The following is a 22,880-nucleotide window of genomic DNA, read 5'->3' on the forward strand; positions in this document are numbered from 1 at the left end:
CATCTCGATTCGTTTTGTGCGGTACGTAATATTATTCGGCCGAGACGTATCGGAAAGTTGAGTGGAAGCACGACAGTTGATCTGACTTGTGGGTGTCAGATTTACCTCCGCTTCCTGAGCCCCTCCTCCTCTTCCTCCCCCCCATTTAGAATCCGCTATCTGACGGAGGGACAGACGCCCGTTAGACGCACCACCGCACCGGCAGGACCGTCATGACCGTTGAGAAGATATTCGACGAGCTTGGACACTTCAAAAGGTAAAACAAACGAGCGACATTTTCCCTTTTCCACCATTCTGGCGGCGTTACCCGCGCCTCCTGAGCGCCGTGACTGGAGCAAACTCCGACCGCAAATTTCGCTAAACTGACCTTGTCTCGAAAGTCTTGAGCCGGGCCAGTTACACAACAACTATTTAACATTTAAATTACCCACACGCAGCAACTGCCGGCCGCCCAGCTGTGTATTAGCACACCCCCTTCAATGTATTTCCAAAACTGATTTGGGGGGGGGGGGGGAGACACACCTTATGTGTCGTCCCTTCTTCCACTGGGCAGTGATGTGTACGCTATATCGACTAGGCTTATGTATGTTTAAAATTCGAGTAAACTCAGTTCTGTGAAGAAAATAATGTTCAGATACATTCAGCCATCTGTCTGTATTTGCCTGTCCTTTTCCCCTGACCCCACTGCTTTAGTAACACTGACCCCCCCCCCCAACCTCCCACTTCCTCCCCACAGGTTTCAAGCATGTCTATATTTTGCTGCAGTCTTCCAGGCTATAGCGTGTGGGATCCACTACCTGGCTTCTGTTTTCCTCGTGGAGACCCCAAACTTTGTCTGTGGTGTGCCTGCCAACATCACTGATGTCCTATACGGTAACCTTACTGAATCATCTTTGGAAGATATCCTGCCATTTCTCACAGCAGAGAGTGGTCCTGTGGTTGTGAGGACGGCACACGGTGACCAGTGGGAGCTCAACCGTTGCCAGCATGCTTTGCGGATTGCGCCAACAAATTTTACCTACCAGTTCAATGGCAATAGAACAGTGAAAGCTTGCAATGGGAACTTCGTTTACGACCACAGCGAAATATACCAGAGCATTGTCACGGACTGGGACTTGGTGTGTGAGAGAGAATGGCTTGCCAAGCTGTGCCAGCCCAGCTTCATGCTGGGAGTACTGATTGGAGCAGTGGTGTTTGGAGACATAGCTGACAGGTAAGAGAAGGAGGACTTCGCCTTCCACTAACTCCCAAAGGTGCAGGTCTTATTGGCCGGCTTAGTCTGTATCCATCACAGGGTTTTCATGCGTCCTGGAGAACCTGGAAACTTATAGATTAGTTTTCCAGGCATGGAATATATCTGGTGAATGAAAAAAACTGATCAAACATCCTGGAAATATTATTGAAACCATGGAAAAGTTTAGAATTTAATTGTGTTTTTTCCTGCTGAGATGGCATATATTTGGCATAATTTTTAGCTGAGATTGCACATTTTTAGCCATATATTTATGAGATTACACATCAGTGTTTTAAGTATGGGGATATGTTCAGTGACCAGCTAAAAGTTGTAACATGAAAATAGTCGAGTGTGCATCAAGACCTTAGTAGGCCTGGTTCTGGATAAACAAATGGATAGCAGATGAGAGTTATCGGCACATTGGAGTAAGCCCTCCCATGTTGTATTAAGCAACATTTTGACCAGCATGGTCTTCGACAGGTTCAAGACAAAGACCATACTGGTCAAAACATTGCATAATTAAACACAGAGGCAATACCTCCAGTGTGTGGATAACTTTCGCACATACCAGATAAAAGTTATGCAGTCAATTTAGAGACTGTTGGAAGTTTACACAGATAGTTAATGCTGAGTAATTTAACCTTCTCTGAGCAACGGCTGTCTATTATCCAAGTTAACGTTTTGGAAAAAGTCCTTGAAATGTCCTGGAAAATGGTTTTCTACAAACAGTAGGAACCACTGTGTCAGCCTGTGCTGCATTTATTTCCCCTTGACCCACCTCTGCCAACCCTCCCTGAGGTGGGGCTGTCCATGGAAAGGGCAATACCAGTTACACCTAATAGTTGATACACTTGGCTTTAATGCAATGGCAAACACTTGATACCTCCCCCCACCGCCACCACGGTCTGTCCAACTGGGAGAGTGAGTATAGAGCTAAGAGTGCAGCTAATGTTGAAAGCATGATTGAGATTCATCATCCAAGCACATCCTAGAAAGGGACGAAGACTTAGAAATGTATAAAGACAGAGCATGGGGATTGGGCAAGCAGTGAGACATAAGTTTAAAAAAGCGGAAGCCATTTTGGCTTGGAAGAGTAGTGGAGAAGTGAGGGTCAAGGGTGAGGCACAAGGGCAAGAGACAGAGAGAAACTCATGAGGCCATACCATAAAGAGTCTCGCGATGGCTTGAAAAGACCAACTGAACTGGCGAATTGGGGGCCACATGTTGAGCCAATGCCAGTGGTCTGAAATAGGAACCATCAGAGTCCTAGCCTGGAGCCTAAGTGAGTCCAGCCTTATGATTCAGGATCAGATAGTTCAGGGTCAAACTTCACTGCTACTTGCTCATAAATTACCAAGATTGTATAAAGCACAGTGATGTACAGCAATGCTGGTTGGATTCCCTTATGTTGTGTTTTTATATTTGACAACACAAAGAATTAGAAATTATACAATTAGGGCGTCCAGGTAGGGTAGTGGTCTATTCCATTGCCTGCCAACACATGGATCATCGGTTTAAATCCCCGTGTTACTTCCGGCTTGGTCGGGCATCCCTACAGACACAATTGGCCATGTCTGCGGGTGGGAAGCTGGATGTGGGTATGTGTCCTGGTTGCTGCACTAGCGCCTCCTCTGGTGGGTCAGGGTGCCTGTTCAGGGGGGAGGGGGAACTGGGGGGAATAGCGTGATCCTCTCATGTGCTACGTCCCCCTGGCGAAACTCCTCACTGTCAGGTGAAAAGAAGCGGCTTGAGACTCCACATGTATCAGAGGAGCATGTGGTAGTCCGCAGCCCTCCCCGGATCGGCAGAAGGGGTGGAGCAGCGACCGGGACAGCTTCGAAGAGTGGGGTAATTGGCCGGGTGCAATTGGGGAGAGAAGGGGGGGGGGTTTAAAAAAAAAATTATACAATTAATGTAAATCTGTAAGACAAAGTTAAGGGCAAGGGTGAAGTGGTAGCCAGGCAACTCTTTTTGCTCAGTTTGTGCCGCTACGTCTTATCATATGTGCTTGTGTGGACTTGACAGACACAAAGCCTGACAGACAAGATCACTCACCATTTGGTGACTGGGGACAACTTTTGCTTACAAAACATATACTCAATGGAGTCTCCTGATTGTGACAGCCATGGTAAAACACCGTGACAGAGTCATTGAATCAGAGAATGACTTCATGAACTCAATGCTTATATCAATTTTTGAAACAAATGTTTGTGATATGATACACTATCATTTGTTTTTTAATACTGTGGCCTAATTTCCAAAAATGTGTTTGGCTTTTCATCTTTTCACCGTGGTTCTCAACCCCCCCCCCTCAAGGCTCCCCGTGTCTAAGGAAATATTCAAGGGACCTCACAGAAAACATAACTACCTATATGCCTGTCATCATTGTGAGCGGAAGTACACACTCCAATGCAATTAGGCGAGCTTATTCCAACAGCATTTTTACATAATCATCTTTAGTTAGATACTTTTACAAAGTGATCCATCTTTTCTACATTTTACAGCGTAATTATAGAACACAAAACTAGAACATGGGGTGTTTCGAGATAAAGGAAAAAATAAAGAAAAAGTACACAAACCATACTTACAAAAAGCATACTTACATAAATAAGTTTAGAAGGACGTTTTCAGGAAATATACAATTTCCACTTCTCCCAAATTTCCTCAAATTTGGTTTCCTCAAGCCTCATGGAAGTGATTCTTTCCATCACAAAATGTCATAAATTATATCATACCAGTCCTCTATAGATGGGGTGTCTGGCTTAAGCCATAATTTCTTTTCTAGCAGCTACACTCAATATTCCCAATAAGTAATTTGTATTAATGTTTGTAGGTGTTGCATGTAATAGACCAAAGATAAGTTCATCCCAATTAAGAGTCATTTTTGTACCAAATATAGTCACTAATTCTATATAAATCTTACGCCAAAAGGTTTTTACTTTTGGGCAGGCCCAAAACAAGTGGTAGTGATTGGCTTCCTGGGAGCTACAATTTCTCCAGCAGCTGGAAGAGCCTGAGTGGTGAGATGTTTGAACAGGTGCGATAAAATACATACACTACCGTTCAAAAGTTTGGGATCACCCAAACAATTTCGTGTTTTCCATGAAAAGTCACACTTATTCACCACCATATGTTGTGAAATGAATAGAAAATAGAGTCAAGACAGCACAAACAGGCTCTAACAGGTACTATTTAATGAAGATGCCAGTTGGGGACCTGTGAGGCGTCTGTTTCTCAAACTAGAGACTCTAATGTACTTATCTTCTTGCTCAGTTGTGCAACGCGGCCTCCCACTTCTTTTTCTACTCTGGTTAGAGCCTGTTTGTGCTGTCCTCTGAAGGGAGTAGTACACACCAGTGTAGGAAATCTTCAATTTCTTAGCAATTTCTCGCATGGAATAGCCTTCATTTCTAAGAACAAGAATAGACTGTCGAGTTTCAGATGAAAGTTCTCTTTTTCTGGCCATTTTGAGCGTTTAATTGACCCCACAAATGTGATGCTCCAGAAACTCAATCTGCTCAAAGAAGTGCCCATCCAACCAATCCAACTTGTGGGAGCTGCTTCTGGAAGCGTGGGGTGCAATTTCTCCAGATTACCTCAACAAATTAACAGCTAGAATGCCAAAGGTCTGCAATGCTGTAATTGCTGCAAATGGAGGATTCTTTGACGAAAGCAAAGTTTGATGTAAAAAAAATCTTATTTCAAATACAAATCATTATTTCTAACCTTGTCAATGTCTTGACTCTATTTTCTATTCATTTCACAACATATGGTGGTGAATACGTGTGACTTTTCATGGAAAACACAAAATTGTTTGGGTGATCCCAAACTTTTGAACGGTAGTGTATATACTAAGACTCTTCCAGCCAAACACTCTCCATGAGGTTGAGCTTGCTGTCCACCATTGAGATTCACAATATTTTGTCCTAACTTCCTCTGGAATGGAACTGTTAGTTTCCCTTTCCCATTTTTGTTTTATGGGGGCGGTACTTGCTATCTTAATCTCCTAAAGTCTCCTGTAAAGTCTAGAGACTATTTTAAGCCCTGAGTCCACCCTATAGGCACTAACAAAAGCTTATTCCATTTTAACACCAAAAAAGCATAGAAGTAAAAATAGTATTTGCTGCTGTAGTAAACCTCAAATATTCATAAAGCAAAGAGCCTTTTTTTTGGGGGGGGGGGGGATTTTTGCCCCCTTTTTCTCCCCAATTGTATCCGGCCATTACCCCACTCTCTCAAGCCGTCCCGGTCACTGTACCACCCCCTCTGCTGATCCGGGGAGGGCTGCAGACTACCACATGCCTCCTCCGATTCATGTGGAGTCACCAGCTGCTTCTTTTCACCTGACAGTGAGGAGTTTCGCCAGGGGGATGTAGCGCGTGGGAGGATCATGCTGTTCCCCCTAGTTCCCCCTTCCCTGCGAACAGGCGCCCCCAACTGACTAGAGGAGGCGCTAGTGCAGCAACCAGGACACACACCCACAGCTGGCTTCCCACTCGCACACACAGCCAATTGTGTCTGTAGGGACGCTCGACCAAGCTGGAGGTAACATGGGGATTTGAACTGCCGATCCCCGTGTTGGTAGGCAACGGAATAAACCGCTACGCTACAGATCCTTCTTTATTTCCTTTTTCCCCATTCATAGCAAACATGAATGTGACATCTACCAAAAGTAAAAAGGCTATTGTATGTCATATGATATTAATTGCTTGCTTAGTGTTACTTACGTCTTGATGTTTTGTGATTGGAGCTTTCATTGATTTTCTTATTATCTCAAGGCCCCCCTGGCAGCTCTCTCCCACCTTTTGGGTCCCGAACCCGCTGTTGAGAACCACTGCGCTAGATAAAGCAGAAGTAGAAAATAATTCATCCTTATATGATGCTACGCAAGACAGCCAGGAATGCGCAGTGATGTAGACCAGCACATCACTGGCCATAGAAACAATGTATTTAAGTCAGAATTTACAGTTACTGGTATTAATTTTTAAGTCACTCCTCTGTGTAAAAACAGGCAACTGGATGAAATTTTTCAATGTCATGCCAGTGCTCATAATGTTAAACTATTCTAGCCTTGCATGGAGTACAGTGTTATGCAGAGATGGAGACTACAGAAGGGCCTCATTCTCAGATGTCTCAAAAGTTGTGACACAGCTGCAACAACACATAGACAATCCCTGGTTCAATGGGCTAAACACCTTCAGATGTTATTTCTCTGTAGTTTTATATGTCTGTTCTGACCCTGACAGCAGGATAAGCGGTTTGAATAATGGATGGATGTTCTTCTGCTGTCTATCCATCTGTTTACCAGTTCGTTTGAGTGTTTCTCTTTGTCTGGCATTGCGTATTTCTTTCTATTTACCAGTCTTTCTTGGCTGTCTCTCAGGGTTGGCCGGGTGAGGATTCTGATGATCACCAGCTTGTGCCAGTTTGGGTTTGGGGTGTGTGTGGCATTCACTGGGAATTACTACTTCTTTGTAGCGATGCGCTTCCTCCTGGCCATGGTAGGTAATGTGTGTGTGTGTGTGTGTGTGTGTTAGTGTTGTCACGATACCAACATTTTTGCTTCGATACTGATACTGTTACCAAGCCATGAATTTCGCTACTTTTTTTTTTAAAGGGGGAAACACTCTCAGATATCATTATTGTGCTTTATTTCAAATCTGGACAACGTTTTAAGTCAAAACACAAACTTTTAGAACAATGAGAACAATAAATAAAGCAGTGGCATTTACTGTAAAATGGCAATAATCCAGGTTAACTACAATAGCAGCATAATTTCAAACTGTTGAGTTACCTCTAACCTATCCTAAATATTGGCTGTGTAACTTTTTTTTTCTCGGTCAAGAAAAGTACCGTCAACTTTATCTTAATTCTGAACAACTTTGTCACAATTCAAAACAGATTTGTATATATTAAAACAATACAAAATTACATTCAACACAATGAGATCTATGACAAAAGTAAGAACATTAATAACTCAGCTAATATAGCAGCATAACTTGCTTAAATAGTATTCTGTCACTACTCAGCCTAAACCGTAGTCCTAGGGTGGCTGGCTGTTTTTATTTGTTACTCAGCCATTTTGCCTTTTTTAGATTTTTGGCCAAGAAAACAAGGGTGCCTACATTTTCCCCACTTAGTCTGGAACGCCTAAAAGACACATTCAGATGCACAGCTTGATGCTGGAATACACAGATACTGTTTTGCAAAGTGAGCCAGGATGGACAGGTGTGCCCTCATGTTGACTCCACCAAGTCAGGGGGTCCTCTGCAGGACTGATGTCTCTTAAGTGTTTAAAGTCAGAGATCTCACCATTTAGTTTATCTACTGGTGTTTTGGGTATGGAAGAATCTTGTCTTGTTCCAGAACTATCTGCCCCCTTCTTTCTTTCTTTTTTTGTGAAAAATTGTTTTTTATTGAACATCAACAGAACATAATACTTGTGCGTTTTACCAACCTTCCTGTCTACCCCCCTGCCCTCCCCCAACTCGGTTTAGACTCACCCTGTTAGGACAACTTATGGTCTGTTTATCAAGAACTTCAGCTATTACAGAGGCTGCCCCTTTCCACAGTTCCAACATGGTAGCCTTAGCTCTGTTTACCCCGGCCATGGACAGTTCTAACATGACATCATCTTGAAAGTATTCTAACCATTTTATAGTGTACAGTTTATGTGGGGGCAGCCATCACTGTACTATAAGTTTTTTGGCCGCAGTTAGGCCTGTGAGCCATAGCTTGCAATAACATCAGAGTTAATGCCACTTTTCTCCAAAAGTCATAGACCTCTGGGCAATCCCATATCATGTGTTTAAATGTTCCAGGTACATTGAGGGAGCACCAGTCACAGTTCGGGCTTGTAGTTTGTTTCATATGGAATGTCATGAGTGGTGAATAATAAGCCCTTTGACACAGCTTAAAGTGAATCAACAGATGGTTGGGGTTCTTGGATGCATGGAATATGTTCTCTCGGACCCTTTCCCAGTTTATGTCTTCATCGTCAGTAGCCAAGTCTCTGGCCCAGGCCTTGGTCAAAGGTAGGTCCTTCTGTGATTGATGTTGAAGCTGTGAGTATATGACTGACACAAGCCCTCTGGTGTGTGGCATTGTCACCCAGGTCACGACTGGGTGCATTTGCAGTTCTGTGCCCCACGAAATTCCATAAGCATGAAGTGCAGTCCATAATTGGAGGTACAGAAAGAAAAATGTCTTTGGTAAATCAAAAAGGGAGCACAATTCTTGAAAACAAATAAAGCCCCCGAATCAAATATATCCCCTATATTGTTTACCCATTTCAAGGACCATGTTATTGATTCAAATGGCTTATTACCTGACATATTTCTGTTTCGCCACAGGGGGATGTTCATGTGCCGTTTCCAGTTACCACCCAGATATTTTCCAACCGTCCTAAAGTTTCTGATTGTGTTCGAAATAATAGATCCAAAACGTAACATACACTGATTATTGGTTATGCCAGAAAAAGAAAAAATTTTCAAGTTTATAAGGAGATACCAGCATATCTTCGATGGCTTTCCAGGCAACTGGAGAAGAGTGATCAAACCATGTCCTGAGTGAGCGTAACTGGAAAGACTGATAATATACCTGGAAGTCTGGAAAGGCCAGTCCCCCCTCACGTTTTGGTTGCTTTAAGGGGGGAAGCTTGATTTTTGGATGCTTGCCATTCCAAATATATTTCCGTAGCAATGTGTCAACTTTTTTCCAGTATCCCACCGAAGGAGGGAATGGAATCATCATGCTCACAAAACTGATGCGTGGCAGTACATTAATTTTAATGGAAGCAACCCTTATTTGCAGAGACGCAGGTAATTTTGTGCACATGGCTATGTTGCATTCGACCTCTTTGAAAATATTTTCATAATTGATTTTACTAAGTTGTGCAGGGAAGTTTGAATCTGTATACCTAGGTACGTGATCTCGGTTTTAATAGGGATGTAGCAGGTAGTGACACCATTTTCGCGGCTTCATTCAACATCAATACTGCTGACTTTGTCTGGTTTATCTTGTAGCCAGACAACCTTCTTGAACTCTTCAAAAGTAGATAGTAGGAAGGCTATTAGGTTTTTAATATCCGTTAAATAAATAAGTACATCATCAGCAAAAGCCGATATATGTGACGTGGATCTAATCTGAATAGGAGCAGCAATCTGGTTGTGTTGTGCTAGCAATTCTAGCGAGAGGATGGAGACGGTTGGCGAGAGGCTGCACCCCTGCCGAGTCCCACGGAAAATGGGGAAGGGGCTGGAGTGTAGGTCATTAGCTGTAGGGTTTGCGTATAAAACATGTTTCATATCAATAAAGTCTTTCCCCAGTCCAAATTTCCCCAGAACCGCCCACAGGTACTACCACTTGAGCCTGTCAAAGGCCTTCTCAGCATCAAGTGACAGTACAGCACATGGGGTGTCTAGTTGTCGTGTTTCGTGTCTTACATGCATTAATCTCCGGATGTTGTCTACTGCAAGGTGTCCCTTCATGAAGCCAGTCTGGTTTTTTGGGGGGGGGGGGATTTCCCCCCCTTTTTCTCCCCAGTTGTACCCGGCCAATTACCCCGCTCTTCTGAGTTGTCCCGGTTGTTGCTCCACCCCCTTTGCTGATCTGGTGAGGGCTGCAGACTACCACATGCCTCCTCCAATACATGTGGAGTCACCAGCCACTTCTTTTCACCTGACAGTGAGGAGTTTCGCCAGGGGGACTTAGCATGTGGCAGGATCACGCTATTTCCCCCTCCCCCCTGAACAGGCGCCCCGACCGACCAGAGGAGGCGCTATTGCTGCGACCAGGACACATACCCACATCTGGCTTCCCACCCGCAGACATGGCCAATTGTGTCTGTAGGGACGCCCGACCAAGCCGGAGGTAACATGGGGATTTGAACCGGCAATCCCAATGTTGGCAGGCAACGGAATAGACCGTTACACTACCCAGACGCCCCCAGTCTGGTCTTTATGTATTAGTTAACCCATGTAACTCTCTAGGCATAATGCTAGCACTTTAGGGTATAACTTCTTGGTCTGAATCGATTAGAGATACAGGTCTGAAATTGGCACAGTCAGTATGGTCTTTCCCTTTTTTGGGATCAAAGAAATTAGATCCGTGTACGTGTGTTTATGAAAGGAGCCCTTTTTGATAGCAGATTGGATTGATTCACGTAAAACTGGTCTCAGGAGATCCCAGAAGTGTAACAACAACTCTGGTGGTATGCCATCTGGGCCTGGCGATTTGCCCTTTTTAGTTATTTTAAGTGCAACCTCCAGTTCTGTTAAGGATGTGGGCCAACCCAGGTCTGCTACTTCCTGTTCATCTAGAGTGGGAAGATTCAAATTGTTCAGGAAATGGTTACATTTACGTATATCAAAATTACGAGTCAATATAAATCCTGGTAGAACGAATGAAATGTCACATTTATCTCTTTTGGGTCAGATATAAGTGCTTTCGTGGGTGATCGAATCATATCTATTGACACTCTGGATTCACTCTGCTTTAGCTTAAGAGCTAGTAGCCTACTCAGTTTGCTTCCATTAAAACGGGCAATAGCTCTGACGCTGCTTGATAAACTCTGCTCGCCTCCTTAACAGATCATTAAGCTCCACCATAGCCATTTTTAATTCCCTGTTCACCGATTGAGAGTATTTGTTCTTTAGCAGCTTTTCAAGAGAGTGCCATTTTCCCTCCAGCACGCATATCCTTTGATTCCTCACCTTCTTAAGGTGAGATGTGTAGGAGGTCATAAAGTTCAACATTGACACCAGTAATAGTAGTAGGGGATTCGAACTACAAGTTAGCTAGACATAGCCACAAATTGTTTTAACGGTCATGCTTAGAGACTATCTATGGTTTAAAGTAGGCCTTGAAAAGTGAAGTTTTCCAGTTTTTCGTGAACAAAGTCAGCTGTGATGGAAGCTATGAGTTCATTCAACCATTTTGGGGCCAGGTGAGGGAAAATTGGTTTGGTTTCTTTATTTACACATGTAAAAAAAGAGAAAAAGATACAATACATAATTTGAAAAGGAATGTAAAGGAGAATTGCCTAAAAACCCTCCAAGGGCTTGAAAAGTGGCATGTTCCAGACAGCATACTACAGTAAACAATTACAGCAATGCGGTATGCACAATTTGTATGTCTAAATCAACAATTCCTGACATAGCAAGAGACAGAGACACAGCACAGCACCCAACAACAACGCATCCCATAAACACCCATGTTATACAAGTACAAGAATCAGTTATAGTCACAAGACACACACAAACACACACATCAAGAACACTCATTCATGATACATGCAAGTATACACAAACACCATCATTAACAGACTAAGAACATACACTCATGTGATATGGCTTAGAGTTTTCATAAGACAAGAAAGATAAAGGAGAAAATAAACAAATAAAGACAAAAAAGGAAAAATAATTCTGGACCTAGACCTTGTCCCTTTTAAAGTGGGCATAGAAGATAGTATTGCGGAGATCGAACAAAGAGGTCAGCAGGTGTGTACATGTTGATAAGGGTTTTGTGGGTAAGTTGTTGCTGTTGTTTGAACTGCCAGGTTCAAGGAAGAGCAACAGCAAGGTTTTGAGCCTATGTGGGCAGCAACCAGGAGCCAGTGCAGTTAACATTTTAGCATAAGTAGCAATGCTAATAATACACAAATGGCACTGTCAAATTTATAGTGTCTATTAAAACTGTAATCTGGAAGACGATAGTTTTTGTTTTATTTACTGACCACTGTGGACACAGTGTTGTTTGCAGTGGTGTTTGACAACTCTAAATCCCAGAGATTCATTTGAAATGGAATTGCCAGTGCTGCTACATCCATACCTTCTCTACCACCAAAAAAGTAATGCATAGTTGAATGTGGGTTTCAGCCATTGATACTGTACTATCTGTTGGTGAAGATATAAAACGACAGGCCTATCTTTTTTCCTGGAAAAGTCCGACCAGAGAGTAACCACTAAAATGAACAGCTACAAAAGTATTCCTGATATGGATGTTTGTGGATTAGCTATTGTCTTACAACCAAGTCAGATGGCTAAAATATGATTATTGGATTTCTTGGGTGTGTGTTCATTTCTGTTTATATATGTGTTCATATTTGTATTTTGTTTGTGCACAGAGAAAACATAAATACAAGTTATGAATTTATGTACAAGAGTCATAACAGTTATGAGGCCACAATCTAATAAGTTTGTAGTCAAAGAGGGCCTACATCAAACTTTGTGATCTCGCTCTGTCCCTCTTCCACACACATACCCACGTCTCCCTATCCTATTGGACCTACAGCTGTTGCTTTTCACAGCCAGTTAACTCACTTACTGTGCCCTGACTGACACACACACACACATCTACATATGCAGCCTGTGCACACATGCTTAACCTTAACCGTGTGGGCTTTCTTTAAGATTTCTTGTTAGTTGCCAAACTGCTAAACTAGTCAGCCTCGTGCTTTGGCTCTAAAGCAGGCGTGAGCTCAAGTATGGTACACATGGGCGCACACAGCTGTTCACAGTATTCAAGAACTTATGGGCTCTCCTAACAGCAATGTGTTATTGAAGGCCATTTCTGCTGGTCAGCCTGGATCAATTGAGTTTACATAAATTCACATGACTATGTTTCTTCACATTACTGTGTTGCTTCAGAGAGCCGCTGTGTGCCTTGCAGATAGACATGAGCAGTTTCACTTGGTACATTTATAAAGCAGCGTCATACGGTTTACTGACCTCAGATACAAACAGTATGCTAAGCTTGTATCAAAAATAGTTGGTTTGAGTCAAAACTGATTTTGTTCAGACGTGTTAGTCTACAAAGTTTGACATAAAACAGAGAGACTGATGACTGAAGCTGCTTAACTTTGGGTCAAATAATAGTCATATCTATCTATCTAGCTCTATGTACATGTATACACACACACAAACACACGAGAGCCCAAGATATTCTATAAAATAATATTTAAAGTCATTGGTTCTTATTTTATGAATTCATAATTTGACGATCAACATCTAAACAATTTTTTTTCTGAGGAAATAAATCCTTCAAACCTGCCTATTCAGTTTGTGTTGGAATATGAAGGATTAAATTTACATTTTCCTGTCGTAAAACCAACAACCACTCTTGTGTGACCGACAAACACAACTACTCAAACAGACTACAAACCAGCAGACTGATTTCTGTGTGAGTCACATCTTGCACTGCCCACATTCAGCACGACAAAATACAAATTTCGCCTTTGCAGGCGATGGGTCATTTGCCTGCATTCATTCATGTGTGACCGTAGCCTTACGACAAGTTTTGCCCGCTGCGGGGGGACGCGAATGACAAGCTAGCGAGGGAAAAAAATGCCGATAAACTAGCTAGCTAGATAGCCTGTTGGTTCACAATGGAAGCTATGAGTAACTTTACCGCTATTGAGGAGGACATCTGTGAATTTATTATCCATGCCGTTTGTGATTAAAGAGGTACTTAACACTTAATGTTTTTTGAGCAGTAAACTAAATGATGTGACTGTACGGTGATAAACACATCAATGCTGGTGTTAATATTGACATTTCTTACCAAATACATAAAAATTGGCATTTCATTGGTTGAAAATGGCTCATCACGCCATCTACTGTTTTAAATCGGCCCTGAACCTTGAAAGGCCAATGCTGACCTAGAATCAACTAGTTGAAAGAAGAAAAAAAAAGAATTTTAACACCCTCTAATCAGGGTGGGTGACCCACCTCCTCCTTCCGTCTTCACGAGGTGGTGTCTGAAGCTGTGCCGGAAGGCGGGCTGGTGGAGGGGACCACAGCAGTATGCGGCGGTGACTCTGGATGCGCGCCGGGCCCTTCTCGAAGATCTCCCCGGCTACTCCACCCTCACACATCCATCCCCATCCTGCCCCCCTCTTCAGCACCTTGCCCACTTTTTAGCATTTTTCAAAAATATTTAGTGACAGGCATGGGCTCAAGTCCATGAATACTGGGATGGCATCCAGCACTTTACCTGTGCCCCCATCCATAGGGTTAGTGGTTGTGTCAGGAAGGGTATCCGATTTAAATTTTGCCAAATCAGTATGCGGATTGACAAGACCATACCAGATCGGTCGAGGCCAGGGTTAACAACGGCCGCCATTGGTGCTGTGCCCTCACAGGGTACCAATGGAGACTATAAAATCGCTGTGGTGACCCCTGAGAAACAGGGAACAAGCTGAAAGAAGACAACGCAGTGAGTAGAGTTAGGCTCAGACCTGGGGGAGAAGTTACACTTTAACTTTCAATCAAAAGTTGGAGTTAATTGGCAAAGGAAGACCTACACCAGAGCTTAATTTGGTAAGTTATTTAAAATCTAATAGGCTGCCATGCCAGCTGAATCTATTCTGGCTGCCACTGGGTTTATTTGGGAAAACGGTCATGATGCAGAATTACCGGTTCTGTAAATTTATCAACTCAGTGGTCATTATGCAAGTTTACCGTAACATATATAATTAATAGGCCGTCATGCCAATGTAATAATATTACTTATTAACAATATGACTACTGGAATCGGCGCCAGCATCCCGAGAGCAGGATAAGCGATTAAGATAATGGCTGGATGGCTTGCTTGTTTATGGTGGTGCGTTCCAAAATGCTATGATCGCTGTTCACTGTCCATGGTTCTGAAGTGTATGTCATTAATAGCTGTGTGTGCACTGTCATGATGTGTTGGCTTACATGAAATTTTGTTGGTTTTGTGTGGTAGGAGGGGGTGGCTGTCATGCCCGTTGTCACCATAATTCACTGAAGTGCACACATAGCTTGTGTGATGATGCTATTATTTGTAAGGTGGATTGCATTTTGCTTTAGAAAGTAGCTGTTTTTTTTTTTTTTGTTTAACTCCCACCCTCTCCACACTGTTTACTCATTGCATTGCCTAGGCTGGACTAGCATCTTATTTTTATTTCAAAGCTGGAATTCTCATAGATAACGTTTGCAGTACTATAGAAGAGGTAGTTTGCTTTTTTTCCTGACAAGGAAAGGGGTTGTCAAGTCAGAGGTCCAAGGCTTAAGAGCCACAGTTTGCTATTTCCACTATATGGACAAAAGTATTGGGACATCTGGCCATTACACCTACAGGAGCTTTTATGACATCCCATTCTAAATCCATAGGTATTAATATGGAGTTGCTCCCCCCCCCTTTGCAGCTATAACAGCTTCCACTCTTCTGGGAAGGCTTTCCACAAGATTTTGGAGTGTGGCTGTGGGAATTTTTGCCCATTCATCCAGAAGAGCATTTGTGAGGTCAGGCACTGATGTTGAATGAGAAGACCTGGCTTGCAATCTCTGTTCTAGTTCATCCCAAAGGTGTTCGATGAGGTTGAGGTCAGGGCTCTGTGCGGGCCAATCAAGTTATTCTACATCAAACTCACCCAACCATGTCTTAATCGACCTTGCATTGTGCACTGGGGCACAGTCATGCTGGAACAGAAAAGGGCCCCTCCCCAAACTGTTCCCACAGAGTTGGAAGCATAGAATTGTCCAAAAAGTCTTGGTATGCTGAACCATTACAACATTACAATTTCCCTTCACTGGAACTAAGTGGCCTAGCCCAGCCCCTGAAAAACAACCCTATACCATTATCCCTCCTCCACCAAGCTTTACAGTTGGCACAATGCAGTCAGGCAGGTAACGTTCTCCTGGCATCCGCCAAACCCAGACTTGTCCATCAGACTGCCAGACAGAGAAGCGTGATTCGTCACTCCACAGAACACATTTCCACTGCTCCTGAGTCCAGTGGCAGCGTGCTTTACACCACTCCATCCAACACTTGGCATTGTGCTTGGTGATGTAAGGCTTGCATGCAGCTGCTCGGCCATGGAAACCCATTCCATGAAGCTCCCGGGGCAGTTTTTGTGCTGATGTTAATGGCAGAGGAAGTTTGGAACTCTGCAGTTATTGAGTCAACAGAGAGTTGGCGACTTTTTACCACTATGCGCCTCAGCACTCGATCTCGCTGTGTGACTTTACGTGGTCTGCCACTTCGTGGCTGAGTTGCTGTTGTTCCTAAACGCTTCCACTTTTCAATAATACCACTTACAGTTGACCTTAGAATATCTTGCAGGGAAGAAATTTCACGAATTGACTTATTGCAAAGGTGACATTCTATGACAGTAACACGCTTGAATTCACTGAGCTCTTCGGAACGACCCATTCTTTCACAAATGTTTGTAAATGCAGACTGCATGGCTAGCTGCTTGATTTTATACACCTGTGGCAATGGGTCTGAATGAAACAATTCAATGATTAAGAGGTGTGTCCCAATACTTTTGTCCATATAGTATATGTGTGTGTGTGTGTGTGTGTGTGTGTGTGTATATATATATATATATATATACACTACCGTTCAAAAGTTTGGGGTCACCCAAACAATTTTGTGTTTTCCATGAAAAGTCACACTTATTCACCACCATATGTTGTGAAATGAATAGAAAATAGAGTCAAGACATTGACAAGGTTAGAAATAATGATTTGTATTTGAAATAAGATTTTTTTTACATCAAACTTTGCTTTCGTCAAAGAATCCTCCATTTGCAGCAATTACAGCATTGCAGACCTTTGGCATTCTAGCTGTTAATTTGTTGAGGTAATCTGGAGAAATTGCACCCCACGCTTCCAGAAGCAGCTCCCACAAGTTGGATTGGTTGGATGGGCACTTCTTGCGTACCATACGGTCAAGCTGCTCCCACAACAGCTCAATGGGGTTCAGATCTGGTGACTGCGCTGGCCACTCCATTACCGATAGAATACCAGCTGCCTGCTTCTGCTCTAAATAGTTCTTGCACAATTTGGAGGTGTGTTTAGGGTCATTGTCCTGTTGTAGGATGAAATTGGCTCCAATCAAGCGCTGTCCACTGGGTATGGCATGGCGTTGCAAAATGGAGTGATAGCCTTCCTTATTCAGAATCCCTTTTACCCTGTACAAATCTCCCACCTTACCAGCACCAAAGCAACCCCAGACCATCACATTACCTCCACCATGCTTAACAGATGGCGTCAGGCATTCTTCCAGCATCTTTTCATTTGTTCTGCGTCTCACAAACGTTCTTCTTTGTGATCCAAACACCTCAAACTTGGATTCATCCGTCCACAACACTTTTTTCCAGTCTTCCTCTGTCCAATGTCTGTGTTCTTTTGCCCATCTTAATCTTTTTCTTTTATTGGTCAGTCTCAGATATGGCTTTTTCTTTGCCACTCTGCCCTGAAGCCCAGAATCCCGCAGCCGCCTCTTCACTGTAGATGTTGACACTGGTGTTTTGCAGGTACTATTTAATGAAGATGCCAGTTGGGGACCTGTGAGGCGTCTGTTTCTCAAACTAGAGACTCTAATGTACTTATCTTCTTGCTCAGTTGTGCAACGCGGCCTCCCACTTCTTTTTCTACTCTGGTTAGAGCCTGTTTGTGCTGTCCTCTGAAGGGAGTAGTACACACCGGTGTAGGAAATCTTCAATTTCTTAGCAATTTCTCGCATGGAATAGCCTTCATTTCTAAGAACAAGAATAGACTGTCGAGTTTCAGATGAAAGTTCTCTTTTTCTGGCCATTTTGAGCGTTTAATTGACCCCACAAATGTGATGCTCCAGAAACTCAATCTGCTCAAAGGAAGGTCAGTTTTGTAGCTTCTGTAACGAGCTAAACTGTTTTCAGATGTGTGAACATGATTGCACAAGGGTTTTCTAATCATCAATTAGCCTTCTGAGCCAATGAGCAAACACATTGTACCATTAGAACACTGGAGTGATAGTTGCTTGAAATGGGCCTCTATACACCTATGTAGATATTGCACCAAAAACCAGACATTTGCAGCTAGAATAGTCATTTACCACATTAGCAATGTATAGAGTGTATTTCTTTAAAGTTAAGACTAGTTTAAAGTTATCTTCATTGAAAAGTACAGTGCTTTTCCTTCAAAAATATGGACATTTCAATGTGACCCCAAACTTTTGAACGGTAGTGTATATATATACACGACTTTGAGTGTTAGAAAAGCGCTATATAAATTTAATGTATTATTATTATTATATATGGGCGGCGCAGTGGTTAGCACGGTCTCCTCACAGCAAGAAGGTCCTGGGTTCGAGCCCCAGGGTAGTCCAACCTTGGGGGTCATCCTCTGTGTGGAGCTTGCATATTCTTCCCGTGTCTGCGTGGGTTTCCTCCAGAGGCTCCAGTTTCCTCCCACAGTCCAAAGACATGTAGGTCAGGTGAACTGGCCATACTAAATTGTCCCTAGGTATGAATGTGTGTGTGTCAGCCCTGTGATGGCCTGGCGGCCTGTCCAGGGAGTTTCCCCGCCTGCCGCCCAATGACTGCTTGAATAGGCTCCTGCATCCCCATGACCCTGAGAGCAGGATAAGCGGTTCAGATAATGGATGGATGGGTGGATGGATGGATGTATATATATATATATGAAAGGAATGAATTGACCAGCGGTTGCAGACATAGATATAAGCACCTATTTTGTAATTATAAATAAATAATGACAATAGACAAATACCAACACCCCCCCCCCCCCGGACCATTAGCGATCACGTTTTTGAATTTTTGTATGTTGCGCCTCACCCTTCCTCATTGGACACTGTGCATGTGATGTGCATGACAAGGCAGTAAATGGTATGTCCTTTCCTCGAGTAGCTTTATTGACAGCTGATGATTGCTTATGGCATGAAACAGGATAAGGACAGGATGTTGTGTTGATGTTAAGCCCACTGAGACAAATTTGTAATTTGTGATATTGGGCTATACCAATAAAACGGATTTGATACCATCTCATAAAGAATTTACTTGACTCACTGGATTATATATATATGTGTGTGTGTGTGACTGCTGGGATAAGCTCTAGCATTCCCGCGACCCTGAGAGCAGGATAAGCAATTTGGATAATGGATGGATATATATATTATATATATAAAACTTTGTTAAAAGAAACACTCAATGGTAGGAAAAGTGCTCCACAAATAAGGAGCAAAATAATCCAGTGATTCAAGTAAATGCTTTGAGACAGTACAAGCATGTTTCATGCCATAAGCAATCATCAGCTGTCAATAAAGTTACACGGGAAAGAACATATCGTTACCTGCCTCGTCATGCACATCACGTGCACAATGTCCAATGGGGAAGGGAGAGGTGTCTACATTCAAAAATTCAAAAACACGTGATTGCTAATTGTCCAGTAAGGGGGGGGGGGGTTAGGTTGCATACAAGGTTAATGGTATTTGTCTATTTGCATGATTTATTTATAATTACAAAATAGGTGCTTATATCTTTGTCTACAACTGCTGGCCAATTCACTCCTGTTATTCAATGTAGACATTTCTGGTTTGCAAATGATAAAATATTGTTCAGTTATATATAGATTGCACATTTTACCGCTGGTTGAATATGCCCTGTTCTTTGAGAGGATTCTCCAGGTGGTTGAATAATTAATGTTTCTGTCCACCAATGACCAACTATAATTGCTTAAAGATGTTACATTCTTTAAACGGTTGTTTCTAAAGCTACACGTGTGCATTAAACCTCCTTTTGAATGTTCCCTCTGTTAGACCGACGTATGTCTCTATTGTGCTGTTGAAATGACAATGGCAAAATAGAGACATATGTCTCTATTTTTGAATGTCGCACCTCTCCCTTCCCCACTGGAAGTTGTTTACATGATGTGCATGACGAGGCAGTTAACGATATGTTCTTTCCCGTGTAACTTTATTGACAGCTGATGGCATGAAACAGGCTTGTACTGTCTCATAAAGAATTTACTTGAATCGATGGATTTTTATATATATGTATGTATATATATGTGTGTGTGTATGTATGTATAGCGTTTTTTTCTTCTTCCAGAAACCATCAATGGTGTGGATAAAAGTGCTTAATTAACAAGGAGCAGAATATCTATATTGAGATATATATATAGACGTAGGGAAAAAAACTTGTAATACACAGCAGTACAAGCTTGTTTCGTGCGTCACACACTCATCAGCTGCTAATGTGATTCAACAAAGAAAACACAGTTTACGTTGCCCCGCATCACGTCCCTAATTTCGGTAGACAGCAACCAATCAGAAGACAAAACATTTGAACTATTACAACCAATGGGGTAGTTACGATGCACCGCAGCCAATGGTGGAATAGAAAACATTACAATCAATGGGGTAAGGAGCTGGAGCTTGTTTTGAAAAAGCATTTAAATGACCAGGGCACTGTTGAAATGGCATACATTTAGAATATAAGGTAATGTCAATTGGGGTAATTTATGTATATCATATAGTGAAGTGGTGTTGGGACACAACTGACCCCATTGGTTGTAACAGTTCAAATGTTACAACCTGCCCACCGAAATTAGGGATGTGACGCAGGGCAACATATACTGTGTGTTTTCTTTGTTGAATCACATTAGCAGCTGATGAGTGCGCGACACACGAAACAAGCTTGTACCGATATGTATTAAAAGGTTTTTTTCCTACATCTATATTGACATTCTGCTCCTCATTAGTTGAGCACTTTTATCAACACCATTGACGGTTTCCGGAAAATAAAACTATATATATATAAATATATATATATGTGTGTGTGTGCACGTGCGCGTGCGTGCGGGTGGGTGGGTGGAACAGAGGTCAACAAATGAGCGAACGACATCTACATACTACATTGCAGCCCATGGAACCTGTTTGTTGCCACTTCAATCAACATTTTAATCTCTTTTTGTTTCTCTCCATTTCCTTCCTTCATCTGCTCTCACCCCTGCTTTCCTCTCTCTATTTCATTCTCCTCCTCCCCTGGTAGGTGTCCAGTGGCTATCTGGTTGTGGTGTTTGTCTATGTGACAGAATTTACTGGCATCAAGGTGCGCACGTGGACATCCATGCACGTGCATGCGGCCTTCGCACTTGGCATAATGATGGTGGCTCTGACCGGCTATCTGGTGCGCGTCTGGTGGATCTACCAGATCATCCTCTCCACCTGCACCTCCCCCTTCCTGCTCTTCTGCTGGAAGTTTCCCGAGACGCCCTTCTACCTTATGGCGAAGGGCCGCACCAAGGACACCCAGGTTCTTCTGGACACAATAGCCCGCATCAACGGCCTTGATTCCAGCCTGAAAGCAGAAGACCTCATGGAGCCAATAGACAAGAGTGCTGGACCTTTGCTTGAGAAGGACCAGGAGTGTCAGGCACAATCTGAAAAGAAGCTGTCTATCCTGGATCTGTTTGGTAGCTGGAGGATGGCGGGCCGGACATGCACTGTTTGGTCTATCTGGTTTATTGGCAGCTTGGGCTACTACGTCTTCTCCCTGGGCTCAGTCAACCTTGGAGGAAACCAGTACATCAACCTCTTCTTGGCTGGTAGGTCATCAGATATAGTGTGCATGTGTGTATTTGTGAGACCCCATAATTGCATATGTCTATTTATGAGGGGAGGAAAGTTTAATTATATTCATTAATATTCCACTAATTCCTTTGGTCATTTGAGTGTATATGTTTACCTGAACTGGTGGTTATGAAGTAAAGAGTAAGTTATGAACAATTGATGACAACTCATGCAGAATGCATTGTTTGATTTTTCAGAGACCCAGCATCTGTGAGCTGTAAATACTAATTGCATGAATGTGTCTGTGTGCACGTTGATGCGTGCCTATTTCTGGGAGTGTGTGCAGTACGGTAGAGACTTAAACAAGATTTCCTCTGGCAACCCATCTAATAACAGAGGTGCATCTTTGCATGTAAACAAAGAGTTCTTGGGAGTTTAGCCTAGCCAGTTTGCCAACTGGGCTGGAATACTATTTAAAGTGTAACTTCTCCCCCAGGTTTGAGCTCAACTCTACCCACTATGTAATTTTGAAAAACGCTAAAAAGTGGGCATGGGGCTGGGGGGGGTGGGGTGAGGCAGGAGTAGCTGGGGAGATCCACGAAAAGGGCCCAGTGCGCATCCAGAGTTGCCACCACAGGCCACTGTGGTCCCCTCCATCGGCCTGCCTTCCATCATGGCGTCGGGCACCGCCCCACAAAGATGCCCCGACTGCTGTGATGTGAATGCACCACAGACGGAAGGGGGAGGTTGGTCACCCACCTCTGATTAGAGGGTGTTAATAACTTTCTTTTTTTTTTTATTTCATGACGTACATAAGTCCCAACCGGTCAACTCTAGGTCAGCATTGGCCTTGCAAGGTTCAGACTGATTTAAAACAGTAGATGGTGTATTGAGTCATTTTCAACCCATGAAATACCAATTTTATAAATTTGGTAAGAACTGTCAACATTTGCACCACCTTCGATGTGTTTCATCACTGTACAGTCATATCATTTAGTTTACACCTCAAAAACATGTGTTTAGTACCTCTTTAAAGTGATCTGGAGAACCACATAATTCACTGTTTACAGTATTTGTACCATTGTTAATGAATTGTTTGGTCATTGTTGTCTAACTGAATACCTTGTGGCATAGCTATGGTTCTAGCCGCATAAACGTGTCTAATGAATACAATATTTACAGCAGTAAAAAAGAATGCTTTGCGCTACAAACAGGTATGGTTAGGAAGGAATATTCTGCAGACTCAAAGGCTGATTTTGACAGCATAAAGTTACACAGGTCTCACGGCATTTTAGATAAACATGGGCTGAGCTACTCCTATTCAGAC

The 22,880-nt window shown here is 42.8% G+C and overlaps 1 protein-coding gene across 1 annotated transcript in view; it reads left to right on the top strand.

The window, feature by feature from the left end:
- Positions 1 to 212: 212 nt before the first annotated feature.
- slc22a16 (solute carrier family 22 member 16) overlaps positions 213 to 22,880 on the top strand; it is a 36,358-nt gene continuing 13,690 nt past the window's right edge. The window contains exons 1-4 of the mRNA XM_056294149.1: positions 213 to 256; positions 737 to 1,213; positions 6,618 to 6,735; positions 21,033 to 21,588. Of these exons, the coding sequence (XP_056150124.1) occupies positions 213 to 256; positions 737 to 1,213; positions 6,618 to 6,735; positions 21,033 to 21,588 (1,195 nt within the window). The remainder of the gene's footprint in view (positions 257 to 736; positions 1,214 to 6,617; positions 6,736 to 21,032; positions 21,589 to 22,880) is intronic.

This window comes from Lampris incognitus, chromosome 15 (assembly GCF_029633865.1).
Source record: "Lampris incognitus isolate fLamInc1 chromosome 15, fLamInc1.hap2, whole genome shotgun sequence".
Classification (NCBI taxonomy): Eukaryota; Metazoa; Chordata; class Actinopteri; order Lampriformes; family Lampridae; genus Lampris; species Lampris incognitus.